Source organism: Numida meleagris, chromosome 8, assembly GCF_002078875.1.
Source record: "Numida meleagris isolate 19003 breed g44 Domestic line chromosome 8, NumMel1.0, whole genome shotgun sequence".
Taxonomy (NCBI): Eukaryota; Metazoa; Chordata; class Aves; order Galliformes; family Numididae; genus Numida; species Numida meleagris.
In genome coordinates, this window is record NC_034416.1 from 12,151,519 (window position 1) to 12,178,578 (window position 27,060).

The 27,060-nt window shown below is 42.2% G+C and overlaps 1 protein-coding gene and 1 long non-coding RNA gene across 4 annotated transcripts in view; one reads left to right on the plus strand and one right to left on the minus strand.

Moving 5' to 3' along the window:
* The window catches only part of LOC110403438 (vascular endothelial growth factor receptor kdr-like), a 122,889-nt gene extending 96,639 nt beyond the window's left edge, over positions 1-26,250 (plus strand). For 2 of the 3 annotated variants that reach the window (XM_021406629.1, XM_021406630.1), the window contains exons 21-30: positions 646-811; positions 1,392-1,489; positions 2,349-2,471; positions 2,580-2,691; positions 7,111-7,210; positions 7,785-7,890; positions 9,601-9,725; positions 9,969-10,047; positions 12,179-12,273; positions 21,149-26,250. In XM_021406629.1, the coding sequence (XP_021262304.1) occupies positions 646-811; positions 1,392-1,489; positions 2,349-2,471; positions 2,580-2,691; positions 7,111-7,210; positions 7,785-7,890; positions 9,601-9,725; positions 9,969-10,047; positions 12,179-12,273; positions 21,149-21,359 (1,215 nt within the window). In that variant the 3' untranslated portion in view covers positions 21,360-26,250. The remainder of the gene's footprint in view (positions 1-645; positions 812-1,391; positions 1,490-2,348; positions 2,472-2,579; positions 2,692-7,110; positions 7,211-7,784; positions 7,891-9,600; positions 9,726-9,968; positions 10,048-12,178; positions 12,274-21,148) is intronic. The other variant, XM_021406632.1, reaches the window with a different exon arrangement.
* LOC110403446 overlaps positions 20,469-27,060 on the minus strand; it is a 39,484-nt gene continuing 32,892 nt past the window's right edge. The window contains exon 3 of the long non-coding RNA XR_002441668.1: positions 20,469-20,548. This is a non-coding gene — a long non-coding RNA (uncharacterized LOC110403446). The remainder of the gene's footprint in view (positions 20,549-27,060) is intronic.

Below are 27,060 nucleotides of genomic sequence, written 5' to 3' on the forward strand. Positions count from 1 at the left end.
GCACAAGGGAGTCACAAAAACTGGTTTGAACAATACAAGCCTGATTTGGGGATTTGTGTTTGGTAGCCCCCAGTTATCAAAACCAGCTCACCTTCTCCACCATGTGCTCATTCCCATCTCCTGCACTCTCCCTATTCTTGTGCCAATCCAAGAGCCTGTGCACCATGCAAACGTGGTCTGCAGTAAAGCAAACCATGGTTGTGTTTCCAAAGGGTTGTGTCCATCTACACAAACATTTGTGCTAGCACAGATTGGGCTATGAAACAAGGGAAGACACAGGAAGTCAGGAATCAGCAATGAGGAGAGGATGGGGCTACTTTCCCATCATGAAAACAGTGCCACAGGGCTCTCTACACCAAGCCCTGCAAGAACTGGAGCCTCTCCAGAATTACAGTCTCTATGCTCATCCCTCAGTCTCATCCAGCCTGCTTCTACCTAACTTTCATGGTGCAATATTGGTAAATGGGAGTAAAATGGGAGGACCTGTATTAATGAATAGGAAGTTAGGGAACATCATGTTCAAACATGGTTTGAGTGCATCTCCAGGGGACCTTTTCTCCTCTCCATATGCAATTCCATTACATATCTTTCAACACCTAGGTATGACATCTTCAAAAGCTAAAATCAGTTTCATACCATTTCTAGTCCCAGGAGAACTCTGGCCAAACAGAGAAAAGTCTGGATGAGTCCAGCAGCGATTTGACTGAGCTGATCAAGAGACGCCTTGAGAGTGTAGCCAGCACTGGGAGCTCTGCCAGCTCAGGATTTATTGAAGATAAGAGTTACAGTGACTCCGAAGAGGATGAAGAAGGTAAAAAAAAAACCACCTAATCCCACATCTTTCATTGTGAGGATTTCTGTTAGTTATTTTTTTGCTGCTTGGTCAGTGCCACACACACTGTCGCACACTTTAGAAGCGCTTATACTGCTTGATGTGCTTCAGGAACTGCAGATTCTTTCTCCTGCCTGTGCCCCACTCCAACTTTCTCACAAAAAGAAATTTGCAGTAGCATATGTATATGAAAGCTGCTCCTGTTGTGTAGGAGTAGCAGCAGCATTTTACCAGAAGATTTGTTAGGTCCAATCTGTCCCCAGTCTCTTCACACACTATAAATAGTTCCCATCTCTTTTATCCCCAGATATTGTTTTCCCCATAGCTAGATGATGTGAATAATGTTGGATTAAACTCTTTTAGCCATCTGGTTTGCCTCTAGGTCAGTGGTTCCCAAGCCAGCACTGTGACTCTGGTGAAGTCATAGCATTTTAGACAATTCATGAATCTAACAATGCTCAGATGCAGGACTGGGATCATCAGTGCGGCAGCAACACCAGTGCCCAAAAGCTCTGGGACTGCTGCTCCAGTGTTCTGCTCTGTCTGTGATCTCTCCTAGATGCTGAAGATCTGTACAAGCGGCCCCTGACTTTGGAGGATCTGATTTGTTACAGCTTCCAAGTGGCAAAAGGCATGGAATTTCTCGCCTCCAGAAAAGTGAGTTCATTAAAACATCATGGGTATCTGACATGAAGAAACACAAATAGATTTTGAGCCTGTGTAATTTGTTAGTTGATTTTGTAGTAAAGTGTTGGAGATCACCTTAGCTCTAGTGGTTAAGCAGTCAGTAGCACTGGAGGAGCTGTGAAGGAGCATCTGTCGCATTCTGGGCTAGGAAGGTGTGGCTGCAGACTGTAAGGCCATCCACAGAACTGACTCAAGTGAATGCAGAAAGTTTCTGTGTAAGAGTGCGGTCAGTAAAGTGCTGCTGAAAAATGGGGAGGGACTACACAGCTATTCATTCAGCATGTCAGTTATGGTGGAGACTATCAGCAAAGCTAACAAGTCTTTTGCACAGGAAAAAAAAGTATATTTGTAACCTGCAGAAAGACTTCTTTTTTATAAATGAAATGTAGTACACATATCAAAGTATGCACAAAATCGAGAGCTTGGACTTAGCACAAAGCTACATGGGTAGCACACACAGAAATTACATGCACAGCAATTGCCTACGTGAAATTACCCTGCTCTCACACATGCTCATGCGACTGCATTTGCAAATGTAGCTGCTGCTGCTTTTTGATCTCTCCCAAATTTGCCGAAGAATAATTAAGTGGAAAATAGCACTCCCTTAGTTTCATCATTACTATGAACGTTATTCCATGCAGAAAAAATCTGAAAATGAACTGCAATACTTAGTTTGTTCCCCAAGTTATTTTCTCCCTCTCTTTAACCTGCTCCCAACAAAAGCTCCTTTATCTGTCCATCTCCAAAGGAGGTCTCATGCTTTCAGCCCTAGCCACAGCCCGCTGTCCAGGCAGACCTCCTGATGTTGCCTCTCTTCATTCCCTCGCAGTGCATCCATCGGGACTTGGCAGCAAGGAACATCCTTCTTTCTGAGAACAATGTGGTGAAGATCTGTGACTTCGGGCTAGCCAGGGACATTTACAAAGACCCTGACTATGTGCGGAAAGGAGATGTAAGTGGAAAAAACCTAAAATGCTAATCTCAGACCTATAATCTCCTAGGACTTGAGCAGATTGTTAACAGCAGGTCTGGCAATGTGCTGTGTCTTTTGCATTCTTAGGCAAGACTTCCACTCAAATGGATGGCTCCAGAAGCAATTTTTGATAAGATTTACACAACACAGAGTGACGTATGGTCTTTTGGAGTTCTGCTATGGGAAATATTTTCTCTAGGTAAGAATGTTTTTTTTTCTCCTAACTGATGGCTCTATGGTTGCTATGAGAAACTTTTGACAAAAGATAATAATGTGGTGTCATGTTTCTATTTCAGTTAGTACAACTGCACAGTGCATATCAGGTGTAAAATAAAGTCAGTGATAACTCCATCTGGCAAAGTACATGAAAGCTGTGAATACCAGGGAGCAGGAAGAAAACAAAACCTAAAACCCTGGACTTGACATTTGTAATAACTGAAACCAACAGAGCACAGAGATAACGCAAGCCTCAGTTACTCAGGAGTGAAATATTTCTTTGAGAGCAGTGAAGAAGTTTCCCCATCAAACCGTATTTTCCCTTAAGCTCTCTGCTTCAGGAAACCACGCAGCGCAGAGGTTGCAGAGGATTGCACTGCTGCTGACATAGCGGTCTGGTGCTGCTCGTGGCAGACCAGGAAACCCTGGGGAGTTTGCCCACATCACATTTTATCTCAGTCGATTATCTTCCCCACAAAAACCAAGTAAGATTTTAAGTCAGAAAAATGTACTGGCAACAGCTGCCATCAGGTTGACAGGAGAACCAGTGCTAGGCTCTGCTTAAATCATTTTGGCAGCAAACAGGTAGAATGCACACATTTCTGGCCATATCATTTGCAAGCCACAAAATTTTTGAAGGGATGGTAATGCTGTTCTTTATATAGATTTAATCTTCTGGTGCTGTTAGAAATCTCAGCTTCACTGAGACCTGGTTACTGTCCAGCAGATAAAGCCCTGAAATGCAGACAAGCGGTCTTACAGGGAGTTGGATTTTGCTGCTCTCAAATTCTCTTTACAGAGTAGCAAGTCTTGTTTTCCTGAGGGAATTTAGGAATGCCAGTTCTGGCTTCTTAATCAGCATTTGCAGACAAAAGAAAACAAGCAGTATTGTCAACTTAAGCTTCTGAATTTGAAAGCAAACTCTGTTATCTCCTACTATCTTTGGTCCATGTGTCAGTTGCAATTAATGACTGGGCTCAAGATGCCAAGTCCAGATCCAGATGCAAAGTCCAGTGGTGTTCCGCTTTATTCAGGGTTGTTTGCAATGATCACAACCTGATATCAGTCCAAGTCTCTGATTTAGACTTTTCTCTATTTTATATCAGCATGCAAAACAGAAAGTTCACACTGAAGTGGTTTAAGCAAGTGGCAGGTGTTGCTTTCTCCCAGCCCAGTTCTATTTATTTACAGGTTTGTTACTTTGGTGTAACACTTCCAGGGCTCTGTAACAGGATCATGCTGTGTGTGTTTTGAAAGACCACAGAAAGATGAATCTCCAGAAGCACTGGCAATGCCCTAGTTTTAACAGAGGGTTGCAGGAGATGCATCAGCATCAGCACACAGGGGCACTCACAGGGGGATGGTCTCTCCATTGTGCATCTCAAGGAACCAAATGAGCTGCACAATGGTGAATGGCAAGGACCACTTCATGCCATCCCCAAAGGTTCTGACAGTGTTTAACAGATGTGAACTTTGGGTCATTTGGCCTTTAATATCAAAGACTAATAGAAATTAAAATTTATTCACTGATATTCATCTCTATATTTAACTACTTGGGAAAAAAAAAGCACATATATCTGCTTTCTTTTCATCTAAGATATAGTCTCTTTTCTTAATGAAGGTGCTTGCCTGGGACAACAGACTCTCCTCTTCTGAATTTAGGGAAATGTACCAGCTTACTCCAAGGGCCGCCATCTGTAGAGCCGCTGCCCTCACTGTGACGTAGATCCAAACTGCTTTCCTCAATCCACGGCACAGGCTCAAAACCAAGTCATTTTCTCTTATGAGGGTTTTCATTCAGATCATCCAAGCATGCCTGTGGTTTGGCACCACTCACATCTGCAGTTCACACGATAAATATTTAATTAAGGATTTGTGTCACTGATTGAAGTCTCTTATATAAAAGTTTTACAGATGTTTGAGAGCCAGGGAAAGGAAAGTTATTTGTCATTGCTACAGGGAGTACTTTAGCTCCCACTTAAAACTGCTGCTTTTTACAGGGTCCCACAGACTTAGCACCCTCTAAAAAAGAAACAGCTTCTGTTTCTAGCAAAATGCAGTTGGTTTGGACATGGGTCCTGCCAGGGTCAGCAGCTGAATGAAGCATGATAGGCTTCCTCTTGACAGGCTGGCAGACTGGGTCCGTTTTGGTGGCACACAGGGAAATCAGAACTGGAAAGACTGTTTATTTTAATCTGGGGCTGAGTTTGCATTGAGCTTTGCATTATGTAAATGGGGTCAGCACACCTCATGTCAGGTAGTGCCAGCAATTCCTAATAGATCCTGAAGGCATTTACAGAAGGGCAATGTCCCTTGGAATTTAAATATGCAGTGTTCAAAAGGCAATCAAATGTAATTATGTAAACAAGTAGAGCCTGGTAGTATAACATCAGCATCTTATTATCCTACTGAAATAAAACAAAGATCAAAAGAGTACTACTGTATCAAATGCATGACTTCTTTAAGCATTTTGAAACAGATTTCCCCTAAGGAAAATGTACTTTTTAGACCTTATACCATATGCTTCAGCCTACATTTCTCCTAAGCTGTCTCAGCATCCCAAATCCAAGTTATGAGATAGTCTAGATGATGTATAATTGTGAGTGGAGGTGGGAAAGGCAGATTTCCCTACGTTTGAGATCTGAACTGCCTCCAGCTAGTAGGAGGTCAAAAATGGCCAAAATATAAAATAACAAAAGATTTTGCAATCATAATTCAAGGCAGTTCACCATTGCCTTCCCTGTACTTGCTCCCACCAACATATTGCAGTTGATTTGATCAGTGATATAGCCATGAATAGGTAACTCAGATTGACACATCAAATGGAATTCTCCATCCTTCCTCACTTAGTTCCACTGCTTGTCTTCAAGGTCTCAGTCCCAACCAAACTATACAGGTACAAAGACAAGCTATTGAGAGGTCAGGAGATGTACAAGTGGCAGTTTAGTAGCTTGGGCAACAGTCAGTGCTTCCAGCCCTTATACCTATCCTTGCCATTTTCTTAGTTTAACTGGGTAAACGATGCTATAGTGCCTATCAATCCGCTTCATCGGAGAGATCTTGAGAGCTGATGAAAGCATGTTTAGAGATCTTTGGCCAATGAGTGATGCCACGTAAGCTAGACGTTACATTACCAAGTTATTATGATCATAATGACAGAACAAAGACAAAATTAGAAAGGAAAATCAAGATGCAAAGCAGAAATGATAATCCTGACTATTCCTAATATACGTAACTCCAGGGAGCACTCTTGATACTGTGATCTGATACAAGGGATGTACAATGGCTAAGCGCCTCCGAACTTTGAATTCTATCACAGCCTATTTGCTGTGTTGAGCTGCCCTCTTATGGAGTTGCCAGGACTTTTGTCCCCCAGTGCATAGTTTCGCAGATTGAGTGGTCAGATTCACAGAGTAGAATAATTCTGGGAACAGGCACATTTTGGCGGTCTCTTCTCTGCTTTTCTCCAAAAGATTTCTGCTGTGCTTGTGGTACCTCTAAGAGCAAAGCACTCAGCGTTGTTTCCAAACTGGGGGGAAAAATACAGGAAATAAATACGCAGGAATGTTGTAGACAGTAAATCATATACAGATTCCTCAAGGGCTGCATACAGATCCAGATTCCATTCAATCCCCTTCATTAAGACTTGATTAAATTTTCTTCCAAATTCACCATCCAGCCTGTAGGATGCCAAAATATGAAAGACAAGGGCTGAACTACATGTAAAGCTTTTGCTGAGAAGGAAGGGAAGGAACCTTACAGATCTTTCAGGTTTATCTCCAATAGGTTAAGTAATTTTTCAAACTTCAGCACAGACATCTCTTGAATTTTACCTATGAGGTCCAGATTACTCAGATGCCAGGGTATTTCTACAAATTATATGTTTGCTCCCCCTATTTATGGTGCGTTATTTATGTCATAAAACAATGATCACAAGTTCTGATAAGCCCTTTTTCTCTAATTAGTTGCAGAGAACACTGCATTCAATTAATACATATACTTATTCCTCTGAAGATAATTATTTCTGCAGGAAAGAGAAATCAGTTTCCCTAGAAAGCAGTACATAACTAACTGCATGAACTGGAACTCCCTCACCTAGAGGTCATCTGAAATCTCAAACTAAAAACATTTATTTCTCTTCTGCCATGTTTTACCTCAGAGTGGTCCTTCCAATATTACAAATTCAGAGGACACAGCATGACTGAAACCTCTAAAAAGAGAGTGAGTCTGTAACGTGTTGCCAGCTGAAACATTTAGACAGTTAGTGGTTACCCCAAAGAAGGGGAACCCCTTCTTTGCTCCAGCCTCTTTTACTATAAGACTCCAGACAATCTCGAGTTCTCAGCAGATGTCACCAACTTGTATTTCATTCACTGAGCACCCTCCTTACTTCTCCCATCAGGTGCCTCCCCATACCCTGGAGTGCAGATAGATGAGGACTTCTGCCGACGGCTCAAGGAAGGAACCCGGATGAGATCACCAGAATATTCTACTCCAGAAGTGTAAGAGCTCCTGGTTTTGTATTGAGAGATGCTACATGTCATTTAAGTATCACAAAGGAGATTATAATAAGTCTGGAAGAGAAAGGAAATCTCATCAGATGATGGCTATGTATTTTGTATTTTGTTTTCAGTAAACATTATAGTTGTGCATACGTTAGATCTCCTGATACCACAGATGAATGCTAGTGAAAGACCAAGTCAGCTCAACCTCTGCCAACAAGAAGATGAACGGATCTCTCCAAGTCTGTTGTAGTTCATGAATGTCAACTCAGGAAATTCTTGTGTGCTGGCATCTATAGCTACGACTTATTTCAGCAACATTAATGGGGCCTATCAGTCAAATCAATCTAAAGCTAGGTGAGAATTAAAAGCCTACAGGCTCTTTTGAAACAAGAGATAGATAAAAAAATGTTCCACATGAAACTAGAATAGAATTTCAGCACATGGGGACTTGAACACGTCTTAATCCCAAACTACCTGAATGAGGACCAAAACAAGCAGTAGCAGGAAAAAAACAGTTTGGATGCAAAGATCGTATCATTCTATTTACTCAATACCTGTGTTTTTTATCTAGCTACCAGACAATGCTGGACTGCTGGCATGGAGTGCCCACAGAGAGGCCCACCTTCACTGAGCTTGTAGAGCGCTTAGGAGACCTTCTTCAGGCCAATGTACAGCAGGTACAGCAACACAAACATTTCTTCAGTTAACTTTGGATTTTGGTGTCCCTAACACTGGCCCCTTGAAATGGACCTATACATGGACCTATACAAATGTGTGTGTGTGGGGATATGTATGTGCCTGTATACAAGTAAACACTATGCTGAGCAGCAATATGAGATTTGACTTCATAACAAAGGTCGCAAGGAAAATGGCAGCTGAAATAAGAAAATGTTTACTATTCAAAGGGGGTAATATTTCAAAACTAGATGTTTATCCATATCTAATATGAGAAACTTGCAGTTCATTAATTTAAATATTGGCTCATTTGCCCCTTAGAGGAACAATGGTGCTTCACCTCACAAACAATTTTAGTTAGATTTCAATATAGTAAACTGCTAGTTGGGCTGAGCTGTGTCTCGATTTCTGAGCTTACATTCATCAGTGCTCTTAGGAGCTTTAAAAGGATGCCGCGTGAATCTCAGAAAGTCAATTACATAATTATTAATTTCATAATAGTTAACCACTTTCCTTCTTCAATAAAAACAACCTGATCTGTTATGTAACCGTCAATTTACAACTCTCCTCCAGCTCCTACCTATTTGTAAAATAAATAAATTTTGTGAAGCTAAGTTAAAGAGGGCCCAGTTTGCAAAATGAAGAGCTTGTGAGTTTTGTGCTGGAACCAAAGTAAATTAAGGAGACATAAAAATCATGATAAGGGAATAGGGTACTAAAATGGTTCAAAAGCAAAGGAAAAATTGGACAAATAGTTTTAGGACTTGGTAATTTCTGACAATTTCTACAGTGGTGTAAATGACAATGTAGAGCTTATTAAGATGTGATCTGAATTCCCCTTAGACTTGTGGTACCAATTTCTTCTAAGGACAAGAAATAAAATTCTTTAAGGCTTTTCTAAGAACTGGCTCTTCCTAAGCTGCAACTCCTTAAGCTGATAATAAGCAAAAAGTCTGTATGTAGGCAATATTATTTAACCAATTCCAAACTCTGTTAAAATTGTATCAGCCGTAGGGACCTTGTGACTTCCTGCTGCTTCCTCCCTCCTCTAAAATTCATGGCTTAACTTTGGATTTTGGTGTCCCTAACACTGGCCCCTTGAAATTCCCAGCACAATGACAATGCAGAGTGTTGCTTTGAGGAAGGGTAAATCAGTGAAATTCCATTCCCCTTCACTGGGGCAGAACAGCCAAGCATCTGGAATGCAGCAGTGATCACAAGGAAATTGCTGCAAACTCACCAAGGATGCTGCTGTGAAAGGCAGCAGAGCCAGCTGCTGGCTGCACACCCACTGACCCCTCTGTGCACCTGGCTTTGCCGTGCCATGTGTGAGGGATGTCTACAAGTTCTGTGAAAATCAGGGGGGCAATAGCTCAGACTGAGGTACCTGGAAGAGAAAACAGCCCAAGTGCAGATGACCACTGGGAAGTAAGAGACAGTTTTCAGCCTTTTTATGTTGTAGATTATGCAAAGTGAACAATTTTCCTCATACAAAGCCTTCCACATAGTAAATGCTGTATAAAGCTACACATTCTAACTTCCATGTGTTATGAAGAACATTAATGATTGCTTCACAGAAATATACAACTAAAATAAAATATAGTCCTTCCCCAGAGTAAAGCTCTGTATAATATGGTAACTTTTAACATCTGAGATGCAGTATAAAATGACATTTACCAGCTTTGTGTTCTCTTATGCTAATTATTTTATAGGATGGTAAAGACTATATCCCACTGAACATCACCTTGTGTCCTGATGGAGAACCTAACTCCAAGACTTGCCCTGTGGAGGAAAATTTGAACAACTGTGTCAATCGCTGGAGTGCAGTGGAAACTGGGTAAGGAAAATACATGTCTGAGCACGGGTGTGAGAGAGAGGGAGATTTGATGTAGCTGAGTTGTCCTCACAGTGTGGCTGTTCCAAGTGAGTTGGACAGAAATATTCGTCAGGGCGTTGTTTGTTAGTGACAAGAGATGACAATGAAAGACTGAGATGGGAACGGAGCTGTGTCAGGGCTACTAGCTGAGCTACCAGCATCTACTTGGGCCTCATGCTGGCCCTTCAACTTTCTATCTTTCAGCAGCAGCAGCAAGAGGCGCCCTCTGAGTGTGAAGACATTTGATGAGGTGTCAGTGGGAAAGGAAAAGGTGATGCATGAGGTAAGCGGGATGACTGTGTCCTTCTCCACTAGGAATACAAACCACTTGGCACCAACACCAAACAGTTACCAGAGTGTTTGAAATCTCTTTGGTCAGAAAAATAGCTTTAAATCAAGGAGAATATTTGGCCCTAGCATCTCACACACAGGTCTGTGCGACAACAAAGAGGAACCTGCATTTAGTTTAACAGATAATTTAAAGAGAAGCTCATGCATGAGTAGACTGGCTTTGGTCAGACTGAGGAGCTTTATGCTACAGCTGGACAGGAACATATCTCAGTATTGGTTTGTTTTTTTTTTCCATAAGAAAATGGCAGCTTACTGAAATTGAGCCTTAGAAGGAAATGCCCCAGGGTGATTCTGGCTGGCTGAACCAGGCAACAGCTGGGTGATGAGGGGGTTAATTCAGGAGGAACTAGACCAAGATTCAAATACTGGCTTTCCTTGAGTCCAAGGGCTTTAGCTTTTGATTTCCCCGCTCTAGGTGGGCATTCTTATTGATAGCTTAATGGCTCTGCAGGTAGGAGGGTGCTGAAAGGTTTCATTTTCACTTCAGTGGAAAACAAAGGTTTGTTTTGTTGGAGAATGATGGCTTGGCTTGTTGGCTTCCTCCGAAATTAAGCTTCGGTGTGGATTTTTTTCCTATTTTTTACTTCCTTATTTAAACAAAGAAAACAAAACAAAACTCATAAATTTACTCAGGGAATAATTGGCTGTAGGGCACTCCACTTGCCTCCATGACAGATTCTGTGCCACTAAAGAGAGACCTTTGCTGTGCCACTAAAGAGAGACCTTTGTAATGCTAGCTAACACTCCCTTGATAGCACACAGAATTGATGCTCATTATTACCTAGCATTTTGCCAAATGTAATTTCTGTGCCTTTATCAGTGCATCTTCAGGGATTAGGAGGCTTAGAATTTCCTCTGGTTCCTGCATCTTTCCTTTTTCAGGATAAAGATTTGTCCCTTGGAATCATGTGAAGACATTTAGTAGATAGATCTGGTATCAGTAAGAGATTATTGCTGCCAGCACAAGCATTACTTTCCTAAATGCTCCGTCTTCATGGCATTTTAAAGCAAGTCCTTACGTGGAGGGAGAAGAGTTTCAATAAAAAAAAAAAAGGGTAATACATTAACAGATTGGAAGTGAATGTGAGATATCAATGAGAATCTTTTAAAGAAACTTAGGGTATGATCTACTTTTGGACTAAGTAAGTGCACTTGGATTACTATAATTACCTTAAATACCAAAGCATTAATACTGATTAGGTCATTATTTCAAAAAGTTGCCCAGAAACTCTAAAACTCTACCACACCTTCCTGCCATTCTGTTGCTTTTATGTAGTATCTGCTAAGATTTTTTTTTAACAATTTCTCTGTAAGAAAATTGAAAAGCAACACTCAGATAAATTATTTCTAGAGCACGTTATTTTAAAGGGAAATAATAAAGATAAAAGACAGAGAGAAATGCAGGCTAAATAGCTGCATAATCAGGACCAGCTGGCTGAAAACTGATAATACTGGCCCTGGTAAGAGAAAATTCAGAAGAATGGGCTTAATTTCCTATACCAACTGGAAGTATCTCTGTGTTAAGCATGTCACTAGATAGCACGCAATTGAAAGTTTTGATGCAAACATGTGCCTTGCAGGTTGATGGCTGGTGTCCAGCTCTCCCTGACAATGCCCGTGATCTTACAAATATATGTGGAATAGCTGGTAGCTCCTACATATGTTCCAGCACACAAATATCAACATGTAACACTGCAAGATCACATCTACAGGTGGTCACCTTCCTGTTAGAACCTCCGTGATAACTGTGTGGACAGGGAGCTCCAACCTCTGCAGGCCACAATGAAGGAGAAGTTGCATTCTCCTGCCCTTGTTTTGTCTGCTCTGTAGCTGGAGACAATTTTATAAGGTGAAGTTCTACCAACTGGCCCAAAAGCCGTATCATCACAAAATAAGACAGCTAGAATTTGCTGTTTTTACTAGCTCCTTGGCTTTCATTCTTCCACTGACTTCAGTGCTGGTTTACTTTGTCTTCTCCACACTCTCCCCTGCCTACACAACTTCTAATTTCGAAGTATTCCATGTTGGCACTCTGCTGATGTTCTCCTCCTTTTGCTATCCAGGAGTCAGACAGTGGGATGGTGTTGACGTCAGATGAGATAAAAAGTCCAAAGAGGCTGGAAATCCGCTCCTGGCCTTACGGGATCATGGCACTCGCGTGAGTACTTTGGGTGCATTTCTTTTGAAGTCAGTGTTCTATTCAGAAAAATGCTTCCAAAATTTACAGTTTTCTTTCTGATTCCAAAAGGAAAACTTATACACTGTCTAAACAAGCTAGAAGGAGAAGCAACTCTGGATTTCAATACTATAACAGAAAGGCCATGGTTAATGTATTTTAAAATCAAGAAAACTATGATGTAAACTGCTTTCAGAAAGAAGTTGAATATAAAAGACACTTCTAGGTCTCTGAAGGGAATGCAGCATTGTTGTATTTATACTACAGGAAGGTTAATTAACATGAAAAATGTTAATTCTTGTGATAAAAATGAAAACGCATTTCATCAGCTGTGAACATGTAATGTCTCATCAACCAATTGAACTCCTTTTGCCAAAGTAAGCCAAGTTGCTTTGCGATTCTGAGTCACATTCAAAAAACAGAAATGCTCTCTAGTGAAGCTGGTTTCTCCTGTTCTCCATGCTCTGATCTGCTAGGACAGAATATTCCGCTGATGTCAAATGGTAAGAGCAAAACAGCTTAGAACATACCCCTCTACTTTGGCTTTTTCTTGACTACCTCTGTAGCATTCTCCTTTACTGGTGGAACAAAGTTTGGAAAATGTGAATGATTAATCCAGAGAATAACATTTATTATTACAGCGGTAACAAAGCTCGATCTAATTTTAGACGCACAGGAGGACTGGCACCTTTGCAATTGGTGGGATGTGGGAAAAATGAAAAAGGAATGTTTAGTAAAGGACAGTTTAAGCGCTACGGATTTTTGTAAGGTGCATTTACAAGTGCTGTGAGTTCTTCATTTGCTGTTTCACAGCTGTCATGACAGTCCTCCAGAGACTTTAATCCTGCCACCTACATAATCCTATGAATTGCATTTTTGTTGTTTAGTTTACAAATAGAAGCTGTGCCAGTATTTGCTGTATGTTATCCATTCATGGAACAGTCCATCAGAGAAGAACAAAAGCAGATGCTTTCTTAGCTGGCAATTCTTTCTATTTCTGTAACAGTCAGGCAGAGGCAGGAAGCAAACCTAGCAGTGAAACTGGTCTCCATTTTTACCTTTGTCAAAATGAATAATAGCAGTAATAACCCATGTACTGATTCAGATGCCAACATGTAGAATTTCAGAGACAAGTAACTCAAAATATTGTTAAAAAACAATTCTGGAGCAAAGGATTCCATGCTACTCAGTTAATTAAGCTAATTACATTTTAATTGAACTGCCTAGAGTTTTCTCTGAAATCCGTTGATGAGATTTTTGTTGGTTTCCTCTGCATTAAACTCAATGATTTTTCCCACCAGAGCAATTTCTTGTTTTGCATTGAGTCACAGTTTGTCACATTAAAGAGAGACAACAGATGTAAAAAAGGCTATCACGATTCCTGCAGAGTATGGGGGAGATGACATGAAAGCGCACAGTGAGAATATAAAAGTATTTCAGAGCAGATATAACTCTGAAGAAGCTTGCTTTGTCTTTTCAGACCTTAAAGCTACATATTCCTATATGAATGCTTGATGGCAAAAGACAAGCAGAAAGTGGAAACGGGAAAAGGTTACCTAGCAAAGGGTAGAGAGCCTTGCAGCACTAGCAGGGAGCATTCAAATGCTGTAGATGCTGCAGAGCACGAGTGTGCCCTTAGGAGCCTGCTGCTCTGCAGCACTGTGTCTGCAGCGCTCCCACACACCTGGCACAGGACTAGCAGAGCTTGGGATTCGGGTTCATGTGTCTGTCCTATGCACATGCTGAGGGGATCCGTGCACAGCACAATGCATTGCTATGGAAACCAAACAGCGCCAGCTCTACAAAAAAAAAAAGCAGCTCAAATGTCAGGAACTGTATTGCCACAGTACTTTACCTGCTCTGATTCACCTCTCTGCTGCATGATGTCATGCTGACACAAATCCAGCACGTACACAAACTAAACACACAGCCTCCCTGGTAAAACCTGACCAGGAGATTTCAGTCATCTCTGACTGCACTTCCCCTAATGCATTTCCACACTTGGATATGAGGGAACTGGGGAAGAGCAGGGTTCTCTCCCCCTCTTCAAAGCTTTCTGCTGAAAACAGCTTTCTGCATCCAGCCAGATGCAGAAACACAGAAATCCCCTTCCAGTCTGTTCTTTCAAGATTTCCTCTGAGCTGCTGTCAGGTGAATGGGAAGATGTGTTTTTCCCTGGCCAGACCTTTCACTGAGTATTTGAGGTCCTGCTATTTTGCCAGCTTTTTTTTAACCTTGCAGACTGCCTCTGGCACAAAGAACACTTTTTTTACATACTTGCAGAGTATGTAAAATATATGTAAAGTATATACAATATCCTCCCCTCTCATGTCTCTTTGAGACATGACACTCCATGCCTCCCTGCACTGCTAACTTGGAAAAAAAGAAGCCTCAAAAGCATGTGGAATAGTCTCCAAATGTCTAAGAAAGGTCAGAAGGGGATTCTGGTTTAACAAGGGAGATAAAGTCACCCTTGTTAATTGTGTATGTCTCCCTCTCAAAAACATTTACCCTGGATCCTTTTTAAACAATCTTTCTTTTATAAAACAAAACCGTTCAAAGGCTTAGCATGTTTTCTAAACCAGGGTGGCTGCATTTATTATTTTGCCAAAACCTTGCTGTGTATTTATCTTTCTTCTATATTTCTATTTATCTTATCATTTTTCTGACAAGTTTAAAATTTGGCAACACTACACACCATAGGGTGAATCTTGAAGGTGAATCTTATGCTCTGGGCCTGGGACTACTGTTGAGCTGCAGTAACCATGTCTGAGCCTTAAGTATCTTGTACTGCTGCAGTGCAAAGCTGCAGCAAGGGAGAGAAGGATTGACCAGGACAATGGCACTGCAGCTGGCATCCAAGGAAGTACATCCAGCACAGAGGGATTTAATGATGTCTCTGGTGTCAGGCTTCATCTCACAGTGTTAACAGGCTACTGCCTAGCACTGCTTTCCAATTCTCCCAGAGACTCTATAAACAGGTTATTGTTTAAAATTACAACAGGCTTGATATCTGCTCAGCTGTCCTCCCTCCACCCTGACCCTTCTTTCTCTCCCAGCTCCAATTGCTCCAAGATGCCATGTCTGGCACTGGCCAGGCTCCACGAGGCTCAGCTGACACTCAGTGTTCTGACGCTGCACCCAGGGCCCATTGCTGAAGGCTTTTCCTTAGTCAAAGCCCAAGTGGACCTAAAGCAGGTCACCAAGATTGGAACAAAATGTTGCTGTGCAGGTGCATCAGACATTCATGGCCAGATGCAACAACAGCAGTGCAGCCCAGCTGGTGATTTCTGACATGACAGAAATATGAGGCATGGAAATACTTTCACTCCAGAGCAGAACTTAGTTTCAGCAGATTTTTCTTCTGAGATGAGCACACTGAGATAGCAGATGTACTTGATATTGTGTCATGTAGCACCTTGCACAATGACCCAATGTGAGCTCTCCAAATCCAAGGAGCTTTGAGACAATATCTGCTGGGAAAGTTACGTAAACCCCTGTTTTCATAGTATCACACTATATGCTTGTAGTGGCAAGGACTTCAGCTTGGTTCTGACAGCAGTGCTGTTCATCTCACCGCTTTCTGAGTGCTGGAGCTAAAGTCAGAGGCTTCCATTCTGAGTGGTTTGAATTTCAGAGAGGTGACCAGCATAGCGAGGGGACAACACACTCAGTGAGTGGGTGATTTTGGCCTGTTAGAACTTCATTCTTGCTGTGCTTTGTGGTTAGAAATGCTTCAAAACAATGAATTCTTGATCTTAATCCCTTGAGCTTTCCTTGCCAGCAGCTACTGATTGCACTGATACAGCCAGAGGGGACCCAGGACTAAATTCCTACTGCACAGCACTGTCGAGGATGTCTTAAAGCGAACAGACATAGCTATGAGAGGAAAAAATAACCCTTTCATTTCTTCCCATTCAGAAAAAATAAAGCTAATTAATCTCTGGTACCCTGTGCCTCATTAGACACCTACAAAAGCTGTTACAGGGCCATGAAGTTCCCACATCCCATTATGAGATGCAGCCAGGAGACAAACTGCTCTGCTTGGCAGTGCCCAGCCCAACCTCTCAGCTTTCCCTAAACACAGCTTGCAAACAAGCCCAAGATTTCCATGTGGATGCAAGAGTCTGTCAGCTTCTCCTGGTGAGGGCAAGATACTTGGGCGCTCGCAAAGCAATAAGAGCAGCTCAGCAGCACTGGGGATAAGTGCTGTCCTTGTGCTCTAAGCCCTCAGGGACAGGTGATTTTCTCCCAGCCATCTCTGCCCATGCTTCTCTTCAGGTCACTGAGCCTGAGATTTGGGCTGTTAGAAACTGCTGCCCTCTCACATCAACACAAACAGCCCCAGTGATGATTTGCCAGCTTCCTGGCAACTGCAGCACAATTCAACCTCTGACCAAGAAGTCTGGTTCTTACGAAAAGGTGAAAAAGTCTCATCAGTTCCCTTCAGCCTTCTCACTATTACAGCATTACCCTCTGTGGTATCTTCTAAACAACTTTAACACCTCTCTAGAAAACTTAAAAAAAATATTGTGAAAGATTACTTAATACTCAGGCTAAGTTTTTCTTCACCCAGTTTAATTCCTAGACTTTTCAAGCTTCATCTGTAGAAGAAAATCTGACATAGCAGTTAAAATGGGTACTGAGAAGGGCTCACTACCCACACTACAGCACCACACTAAAAAGCACTTGTTCAGGTTTGTGCCTCGGCCATGGGATTTGCTAACAGCATTGGGGCTCCACACAGCCCCTTCACGTGCACCAGTGGCACCAAGGCTGCCTGCTACAAACCCATTCACAGATCCGGTAGGCTTCCAGTTAGTGGCACTGGGTCCATGGAGCCACACTAGCACCAAGTCTATCCTAGATTTGGTTTTAAATCTGACAAACATAACGCTGGCTCCAGGCTCACTACAGAAATTCATCCTGAAGTGTTGCAGAATTTGCTGGTTACTATGAATGTCATTTTTTAGTTCATTCGCTGCTACCAATTTGCATTCTTCTTATCTTTCACTACTGGTTCCTCCAGGGCTTTTATAGTGTTTGTACTTCCCCCATAAACCTCCCTAATTTGCGGGTGTCTTTCTGAAAGAGAGGAGCTGAGTGCTGTGCCCTGCAGTCTCAGCACTGCCAATGAAATAAGGCTGAAGCCAGCTCACTACATCTGCAACGTGTTTCCCCAACCAGTGCTGCGTACAAGTATGCCCATTATGAAAGAGAGTCCTTTTGGTTACAAAATCAGTTTAAGGCTAGGAAATGGCAGCGTTCAGGTTAGATTTTCATCTTTCCCCTTGCCCTGCTGAAAACAGTACATGTTCTGGGAAGGACAGAAGAGTTTTCAGGTTGGTCTTTATGTAAAATGTGATCAACTTAGATCAGTGGGCAAATGTGTTTCACTGACTGTCACACCTCATCCTCACTGTGTTTCACTGACTGTCACGGTGTTTGCACACCTCATCCTCACCACGTTTCACTGACTGTCATGGTGTTGGCATACTGAGCTGGGGGGAAGAACACTGACAGCCTCGTGGAGCTGGGTGGCACAGTCACAGCACTGAGCAGATTTACCCAAACTGAATGTCTCCTTCACATTTCCCTGGGTGGCTGCAGTTTTCAGAAGTTAGGCAAAATCAGCCTAAGGAGATACCTCTGGGGCAGCGTAATACCAACCCAGCAGAAGCACTGAATCAAGCAATGGCTAGCTTCTAATGAAATCATTTAATTGCATATCCACTATTAACTTTTGTAGCTACATAATTGTGTGATTAGTCTAATGAATTCCATCAGAAAACATTTATCTGTGGACTCAGGGAGAATTCTTCTACCTCATCCCGGACAGTACAGCTGGCTCAGGGCACAGAGGGCTTTTTGCTTCCTGAGGCAGAGCACTGAGCGCTGCAAGGGGCAAGGCACTGCTGCACTGACTGATGTGGTGTGGCAGTCCACATGCAAAAAATAAGATTTCAAGGACAGACAGAAAAGGGAAGATGTGTTCCGGTTTGCCAGTACGCAGTCCAAGCATGTGTACATTTATCTGCGTCTGAGCGCGAACAGAGCAGATTGGAGTGACAGTAAATACAGATCAGAAGAGGGAAAAATGCAAAGATCCTTGGATAGCTTCAATTTAGGAAACACATTTAGAATGAGAGAAATAGTTTTTAAAGTTAATTGCATTTTGCTCTGCAATAAGATGGCTAATGACAAAGTTTGCTTCCAACCTAGCCCATCAGCTTTCTGCACTCCTAGAGACACCCCCTGGCCTCAAGGGCAGAAACCCGACAGGAACACTTGCTGGGAGGCTCTGTGGGTCTGAAAGTTTCCCACTGTGTGGCCAAACTAACCCCTAACAATGTTTCTGTTCTCCAGCACCCTGAACTATGCCGGCTGAGTCCAAGTTACACAGGTACTCCCAAGCTTTGGCTTGTCTCCAACAACAGCTTTAATACCTGGCGAATAAGAAGCCAGAGCATCCATGGAACTGTCAGACACGAGTCAATGGGACTGAGCAACTAGAATAAAATACATAAATAGGCAGTGAGGCAAATTGTGGTTCTGTTTCTGAACCCATGGAAGAATTTATCTACAGAGAAGTGTGTGTATGCAGAAAGGGACAGCTGCTAGATGTATAGCATACAGAAGTTTCCATTCACTTTTTTTTTTTTCTGAAAAGAGAGGAAAGACTTAGATTGTGAAATCAGAGTATAGCATGTTTCTGTTGAAACTCTCAGGGTTACTGTTTATTTTAGAATTTCTGCTTTGCCGATCAGCAGGTGTGGTTTCAGAGCCCTGTGCAAATCTATGAGCACAGTAACATTGGCTTTAATCTATAAACTCTGTATTTGCACTTAAGAAGTCACAGAACCCAGATTTATTCTGGATGTGCAGGAGGTGGTAGGCTGACTATTACCACTCTGATGTCTGTGTTCATTTCCTCAAGATCCAGCTGGGGACACAAACATTCTGTGTAAAGCCAGCACAGCACACTAAGACCAGGCCAGCCACAAAGCAGCCAGTCTCCCATTGGAGCTAGCTGGGACTGCAGCAGTTTGCTCTGCCTGAGTCTGGCTGCAGGCCTAGAATGGCTGGCCTCGTGCACTGGGATGCATGAAGCATCACCTGCTGCACACAGTTCCCTAAGCTGAGAGCTACAGGGATGGATAATTTACAGATGGACACTACAGGCTCTTAAATGTGATTGTGGACAGATTTATAAAGCAGTATTCTACCTTACCAATGCACTGTGTTATCCCTGGACACTTGTGACCTTTCCAGAATTAGCAACATTTTAAATGAAGGCATTGGCTCTAATTCTGTAGTCCAGACTGAGAATATCTGCAGCTAGTAGGAAAATCAAAGCACTTGGTAAGTTCCAGATTCAGAGGCAAGGTAATACAAGTCCTAGAGCCACAGTGGCATCACCTGGCAGGTCCAAGCACAGCTGCATGCTGCAATTCTCACCTGCCCAGCATAAGCTGCTCCTAGGACTGCAGCACTTCTCTCTGTTGCACCTGCACAATACAACAGCACACACACAGTAGGGGTCCTGAGCTGCTGCTTCCACCACTCACTATATCTGCCCCTTGTCTTCAATTTCTATACCTCTCTTTGCTATTGCTTTATGTTTGCTGGAGAAGGAAATGGCTTCACTTTCTTTGAAAAGCACCCAACACTCCGAATCTCTCATCATCTTTTGGGGACTGCAGTCACTGAAGCAGTACAGATAAAATAAGTGTAATGAGTAACACAATCATGTGATGACTGTTAACTATTTTGGTTTGGTTTGGTTTAGCGTGATTATCAAGTAGCATTATGCTCCTTCAGACAAACCTGAAATACACACTCAAAGTGCTTGAGCACTGCCTAGTTTTTCATCTTCCCAGGCACATTCACAAATCAATCTGAGCTAAGATGTGCAATGTCATAACCAGTCTGTGAGTGACTTACTCTAGAGAGGTGCATGTTAACAGTGTGTAAGCAAAGCAAAGGGGCTCAAAAGCCATTCTCGGGTTGGGATCCTTACCAGAACCATTCCTAAATTATCCAGCCCTCTTCCAATGAGTTCCTCAGATGGAAGAAACCATGTTTAACAAAATATGATTTTTACGGCAGCCTACAACACAAGTACCTTTTTTTCCCACAGCGCTTGCTGTTCCTCAAGGTCACCTTGTGATACAAATTCTCCCTTGGGTTCTCCCACTTTGGACACTGAGGTTGCTCCGTGTGCTGTAAGCTGCTTCTCTCCCAGCACCTGGATCACCTGTAATAGGAGGAGACAGTAGAAAATGAGACTTCTGATAGGATTGGTGGCAGGCCAGCAGCCATCACACTGTGCATCACTGCCACTTACTAGCATGCAGCTCAGGAGTTTTGCAGGGCTTGAGAATATCAGAGAGATTTTGCCCTACTGTGCTTTCAGTATCATTTAAAATCGGACTCAGACGTGATTATTCATCAATTCATCCTTTATTATAGTTCAAGAAAAGTCACAGTCATAGTCTTCAGTTCAGCTTTCAGAAAAGTCAAATACCATGAAGAGAAGATTATTGTATGTATAGGACAGGTACAGTTATAATTAAGATATATACACTGCACTGAAAAGTATAAAGCTAACCAGACAGGGCGTTGGGACTCCTAGCTTTACTCCTGAATCTGCTTATAATACACCTAGTTATTCAAAATATCTAATTCAGTTCCCTAATTAACCAGCTTGCAAAATGTCACTGTTTTACAGGATGCTGCAATGTTAAATAGAAATGCTTTATATATGTATACATTCATCAATAATTTTGACCATGAGTTACACAGATAAAAACCTACGGAGACAGGATCCATATATCCTACTGTTTGTTCTCAACAGGCGGCGAGCTGTTAGCAAGAGCAAAGAGTCCATATTATCTGACCATGAACGTGAAGCTGTCAAATACCAGCCCGCAGTGCAGGTTGAAGAGGACACCATGGACTTCCCACTGGAAGACTCTGTGCTCCTTCCTATGGATCCAAGCCTGGAGTGCCACAGCCCTCCTCCAGATTACAACTCTGTCGTGCACTGCTCTGTGCCCCAAGTGTAACCAGCCCAGCCTGGCGCAGGGCCTCTAGTGCCTTGCTTGGCCATCATGGATTCCATAAAGAGGCTGCATACCAACAAAGGGGAAACCTGGCAGCACACTGGTTCTTATGATTCATCTGGCACATCTCTGATGTGAACAGAAAATCTTTAAGAGCATCCCTTTGCTATCTTTAAAGGCCTATTACAACATATGCAGTAACTTAGAACACTGTCTATCAGAATTGTCAATAGGAGCTGTAACCCAGAACTGCTCCCATCCTTCCTCCCTTAGCAGGGACTGTTTATTAACCATATTTTGCTCCATAGGTCACCAAGAGTCACCTCATGATATCTGTGACAAGATTCATCCTGCTGGCCCTGCAGCCATCCTTCAGGGGTTGCTTAGTGTGAGGCTGGAAGGGATCAGTTGACAATGACAGCCATAAACTCAGATGTTTTGTTTTTGAAGAAAATCCAAAAATTAAAACATTTCTCTTAACTTGGGAACTCACCTTCAGTAAATGTTTCTGGAATATTTTGAAATCCAAAATATGTTTACTACAATTTGTGATTTAACAATTTCTACTGCCAAGAGGATCCACTCCCAAGCAACACGGCAGAGAGAAGTAGCCAGCACCCATGCATACATACAACGTGGTTAAATCCGATGCCCTGTTTTCCCTCTGTGTTCAAACAACAACTTATTTAACGTTATGCAATAGGGAGCCATGATGGAGATGCATCTGTAGTGATTGCACAGCATCAGCACTACATTAAGTAAGAACCTTAAGCTTAAGCAGGCGGTATTTCCCAGCACACACGCACATCTGTGTGAATGTGCATAAAATACTCATCCACAATATGAGAGTTACACATAAATGTACATATAACCTTGAAGCATCAGCAGTGTAGCAGCATTTCTCTGTTTCCCTTCTGGACACAGATTATTTTAAAATTGAAAAAAAAAACTCTTCCTTTGAATTCTATGTCAGATGCCCAGCACTTTGATCTTGGGAATACCAGCCCATTCTAAGCTGTGAGCATATTTAAAACATACTCATCTCCAGCTGCCTTGCCAAGGTAAATACTGCTATGATATGCCATACCTTCTGCATCTAAACCCTCCATGAGTACTGCAAAGATTTTTAGAATCCACTTATGCCAGTCTGAGTGGATCACAAATTCTCACATCTGAGAAATTCAAAGTGTGTTATCCCTACCCAAAAGCAGTGTGCAGCAGGGACTGTTGGCCTGCAGGTGTCCACACACACCCCTGACCATCCTCACAGCAACCTCAAAACTAAGCAACTAATCCTTGTCATTTCACGTGCTTGGAAAGAACCAGAGCTGACATTAGAACTCTAGGAAGGGATAATGTACGGAGTTTTCAGGTAGAAAAAGCAAAGACAAAAAAGATGTACGTTGACAGCCAAGCCTATAACCTCCTAAGTTATAAACCCAGACCTGGATAAGACTTTGTGCAGTTTCTTTGGAGGCCTGCACAACCCTTTCTTTTTCTTTTTAGAATTGATACTCTAATTAGATTTCTTTAGAGAAAGAAATTTTGTTCTTATTTACAAACTAAAATGAACAAAAATGATTACAAATTAATTTTTTTTGTAAAATATCCAACGCTTGCCAAACAATTATTTTACCTTGGTGAAGACAGCCTAACCGCCCTTGCAGCAGTGAAGACAAGATTTCTGGAAGACTGTGACAGTTGGTTGCATTGAAATAAACAGAAAAAGCCTCAGGTGTGATCAAAGGGGAGGGAAAATCCACAAAGCCCATGCCATCCTAACTGTGAATGCTAAAGCATCTGGTGGAAGAGCTCTTGGGAACCACGTGCTGTTCTCCTCAGCCTCCAATCTGAGCTGTTTAAGAAATCACCTGCAGGAACCCATGGGCCCTTGCTCATAGTGGTCCTGGCAGATACCCGTGGTCTGTAGTTGCTTTACGGCCATTTTTGCACTTCTTTCTATGTTAGTATCAATGTATTAAGTAAAGCTGGTCAAGTAACAGAAGAAAATACTGGGAAATAATTCATCTGATGGGTCACAGAAGGCTCACTGGATCAGTTTTCCATCAAATAGGAAATTATCTCTAGCTTTGATCAAGTAATGAATCACTTATTTGTGATAATTTATTCAGGTGGCAAAAAGAAAGAAAAAAGGTGCCTATGGTTTGTCTGGCTCTGCTGTTACTGGCATCAATCGGCGTGAGGTGGTTCGTTGTTGTGCTTTGTTGTGTAGCAGAAGAAAATGACAATGTTTAAAAACCTTTGCTTATAAACTTTGAAATAAGCACATATAGCAAAAAAGAAAGTGCAACTCTGTTCCCAGTTTTAAAAAAGAATGGGAAACTCCACTGTGTGAAGTGCCTTCTTCCACAAGAGCTGAGCACGCTGCCTGTCCTCCTTAGCCAGGATGAAATGTTTATTTTAAGTTGAAAGTTTTTCCCCCTATGGTAACTGTAAGAAGCAAAAATATTACCTAAAAGTATTATTGAACATATGTGTTTTCTATTTTATTTACTAATATTTTGTCTTCTTCTCTCCTCCCTTAATTTAATTATTGCTCTTTTCTTACAATGTTGTATATAGTTTACCCCGTAGGAACAAATATAGTGATTCATTTATATGGTAATATTTGTAACATTTTAGTCAAAAGAGAAAGATGCGCAGACATAGCAGAGTTAAGGATCTTCACTAAGCATTTCACTAACACTTCCAGGTTGCAGCACCCGCTGCTGCCAGCTCACAGCCGTGCTCTGCTGGCCCTCGTGTCCCAGCTCTCACTTGCTTTATATCAGTTTCAGTAAGGAAGCAGGGACCTGCAGGATTCCAGCAGGTTTAGCTCATTTCTGAAAGTGTCACTGTGCAGCTCAAGGCAAAGGGGAGGGATTTCCACTGCCTCTGTTTTAACTAAAGGCTGGTGTATCAGCTAGAGCATCAGAAGGGGTCATCAAATTGTCAAAGTGAGGTGATGTTTAGTAGTTTTTCAGATGTCTCAGGGATTCTTATTCAACTCTTGTTCACCACCTGCCTTTTCTAATCTCACTGAGTGGGATCTGATATTGAGAAGTACCTTTGTTTTCCTTAATGGTGCCCAGTCCTCCCGTTTTTCTTCTTGTAACCCTGTAGAATTGGGGCAGGGGAGCTCAGAGCTCACCACAAATGTGTTGTCTCCTCCCAGCAACTCCCGGCCATACAGTCTGCCAGGAAGTGCCCCCCCTGCAGGCTATGAGCAGCCAGGTGGGCTTGGCAGCCTGGGCCCCTACCTCCTCTTTGCTCCACTTGTCATCTGTGTGCTGGTGCTTATCCACTGCAGCTTGATGCTTCCCTCTTTTGAGTAAGGTCAGGTATAGAGCCCACCTCTCTCTGATATTTTGTGCATCCTCTGTTCTTGAGGGGCTGAACTAGACAAGTAAGCCTTTTTTCCACATTAAAAATGTTTCAAATACAGCCACAGGAAACTAGTTTACTCTGGTGTGCCTGGAAGCATCTCTGTATCCTTCTCTGAATGAGAGAAGCTTTTTTACTCTTCTAATTTTTCAATTTTTGATATCTGTAGCAAGATGAGGTTTGGTGTCTATCTATGTGAATCTCATCTTAGTGCTTTCTCAAACAATTTGGTTTCTGTTTGGTTCTTCCAAAGTTAACCTCATCAGAAGGGGTGCTAGGCCCACACCATCTGCTCAGGATATCAAGGAAGGCCAGATGAAAGCCTAAAGTTTTTCTGAAAAACGGTCTCAAACAAAACCACTGACATTTGAACCCACTGAATGCTGATGACGCAGACATTCAAGGCTGCCTGCAGGTATAGCTGCTCTGCTTTGACATTTTGTTAACACGCACAATTCTCCATGTAGCCAGCCTGCCATCTTCCTAGGGCAACCTGGAGTGGCCAGGCACTTCTTTCCTTGCATTTATGCCTTGTATACCAGAGAAATGCTCATCAATATGTTAGCTCATAACTGGCCAGTAAGCAGCTTATGACTTTGCTTCTCAGTGACCCTTCATGCTGAGCGCTGGTTCTGCCTTGCCATGCCCCCATCCTGCTTTACAAATTCCATCTGGCTCAATACCAGTGTAAGGATGTTTGGGACCAACAGTCCCTAGCTGCCACTAGCACCAAATGGGAACTGCCAGGACACAGCAGCAAATAGCAAATAGCTGTGCAACAAGGTAAAGCATTAGCATGTGTTCCTGAAAGCAGGAATTGGCCAGGATGTCTCACCTTGCACTCTATTTTTTTCTTGGGATAAAGTGAATGGAAAATACAGAAGGTAGCAATGTTTCTTTTGTCCCACCCTACAAATAGTAATGGCCAAGACCTGTGATCCGTTTTCCCGGTTTTATACTGCGATACATTAAAAAAAAAAAAAAAAAAGGAAGAAAGAATTTTGGTTAAGTACCAACCTAGCTAGTAAAATTCAGAGAGGACTTCTGGATTTGATCCTTTGTCACTGTATAGGATATAAGGGTTCAGCACAAGCACTGACTTGTGTCTGTGATGCATGTGTTGGTTTCATATTTTGTTCACACAGACAGGGTCACTTGGGACCCCAAGCAAATGCGGTGCCCTAAGGGCACTGGATGCAGGAAAACCTGTGTGGTGTGCAGTGAGCAGTGTCCTGTTGTCCTGCCTGGCAATCCTGTGCCACAAGAGCCAGCACATACATACTGCTCCAGTCGTTTCTCCTTGGATCTTGAGCTGTCAAAGCAGCTGGTGAAAACTGGGGAAACCCAGTAACTGAAGACTCAGAGAAAATAAAAACACCAAGGAATGTATGTCTGCCCTGTTCCTGTCTGTCTGCAGAATGTATGCACTGAAAACAACGCTTTCTTATGTAGTCAAAAAAAGTACTGTATCTATTAACCAAAAAAAATAAAAAGATTCTATATTTATACAGCCCAAGGCTCCTTTGTGTCATCTCTTGGCTTGAAAAGTGTTGTCCTTGAAGCAGAATATAAATAAATAATGCAACAGTTTGATCTAGGCCTTTTTTACAAGGCATAGATCTCATTAATTTCTACAGAAGGTTCAACACTTAGGACATAAACCTGCCACACTGTCACCGCCCGGAGGTATCTAACTGCTACATTTGTTTAAAAGAGTCAGGGATCTGGGAAAGGCCTGGCCCAATTTTCTGGAGAAATCTACAGATCTAGCTGCTGCCAAAAACAGCCCATGAAAGACAGAGATTGCTGTCTTGTTAAAAAAATCAATTGGACTACTGAGACAGAATCAGAGTTATGCTTTCTGAATGAGATCCATCTTCACTAAAGCATAGAAGCATGTAAGTATATGAAGATAATTTGCAGAGGATGGTAGCATTTGGAGTTCGTTGAGCTTCAGAATTTTAGAAACAGTGCTTCATTTAATTTACTCTAATATTCTAAAAAGAACACAATTATGTATGTGTTTCCCTATACACAGCCATGATGCTGTTACTGAATTCTCACTTGAATGAACTCTGCACTGCTAAAATACAGAATATCCCGTGCTCATATTATCCCCAAAATAGTCAACTGCAGCAGGCATGCCCCTTTCTTTACCATTGGCTACCTTACTGTGTCTAATCTTCGTGAAATACTACTTCCCATTCCTCTTTCCATTGTGGTGGCATAGCAGATAACTAGTTGCAGAAGAAACAGGACATCTTAGCAGATTTTTACAGACTGACAAATACTAGTTTCTACTTGTCTTAAAATAAATACC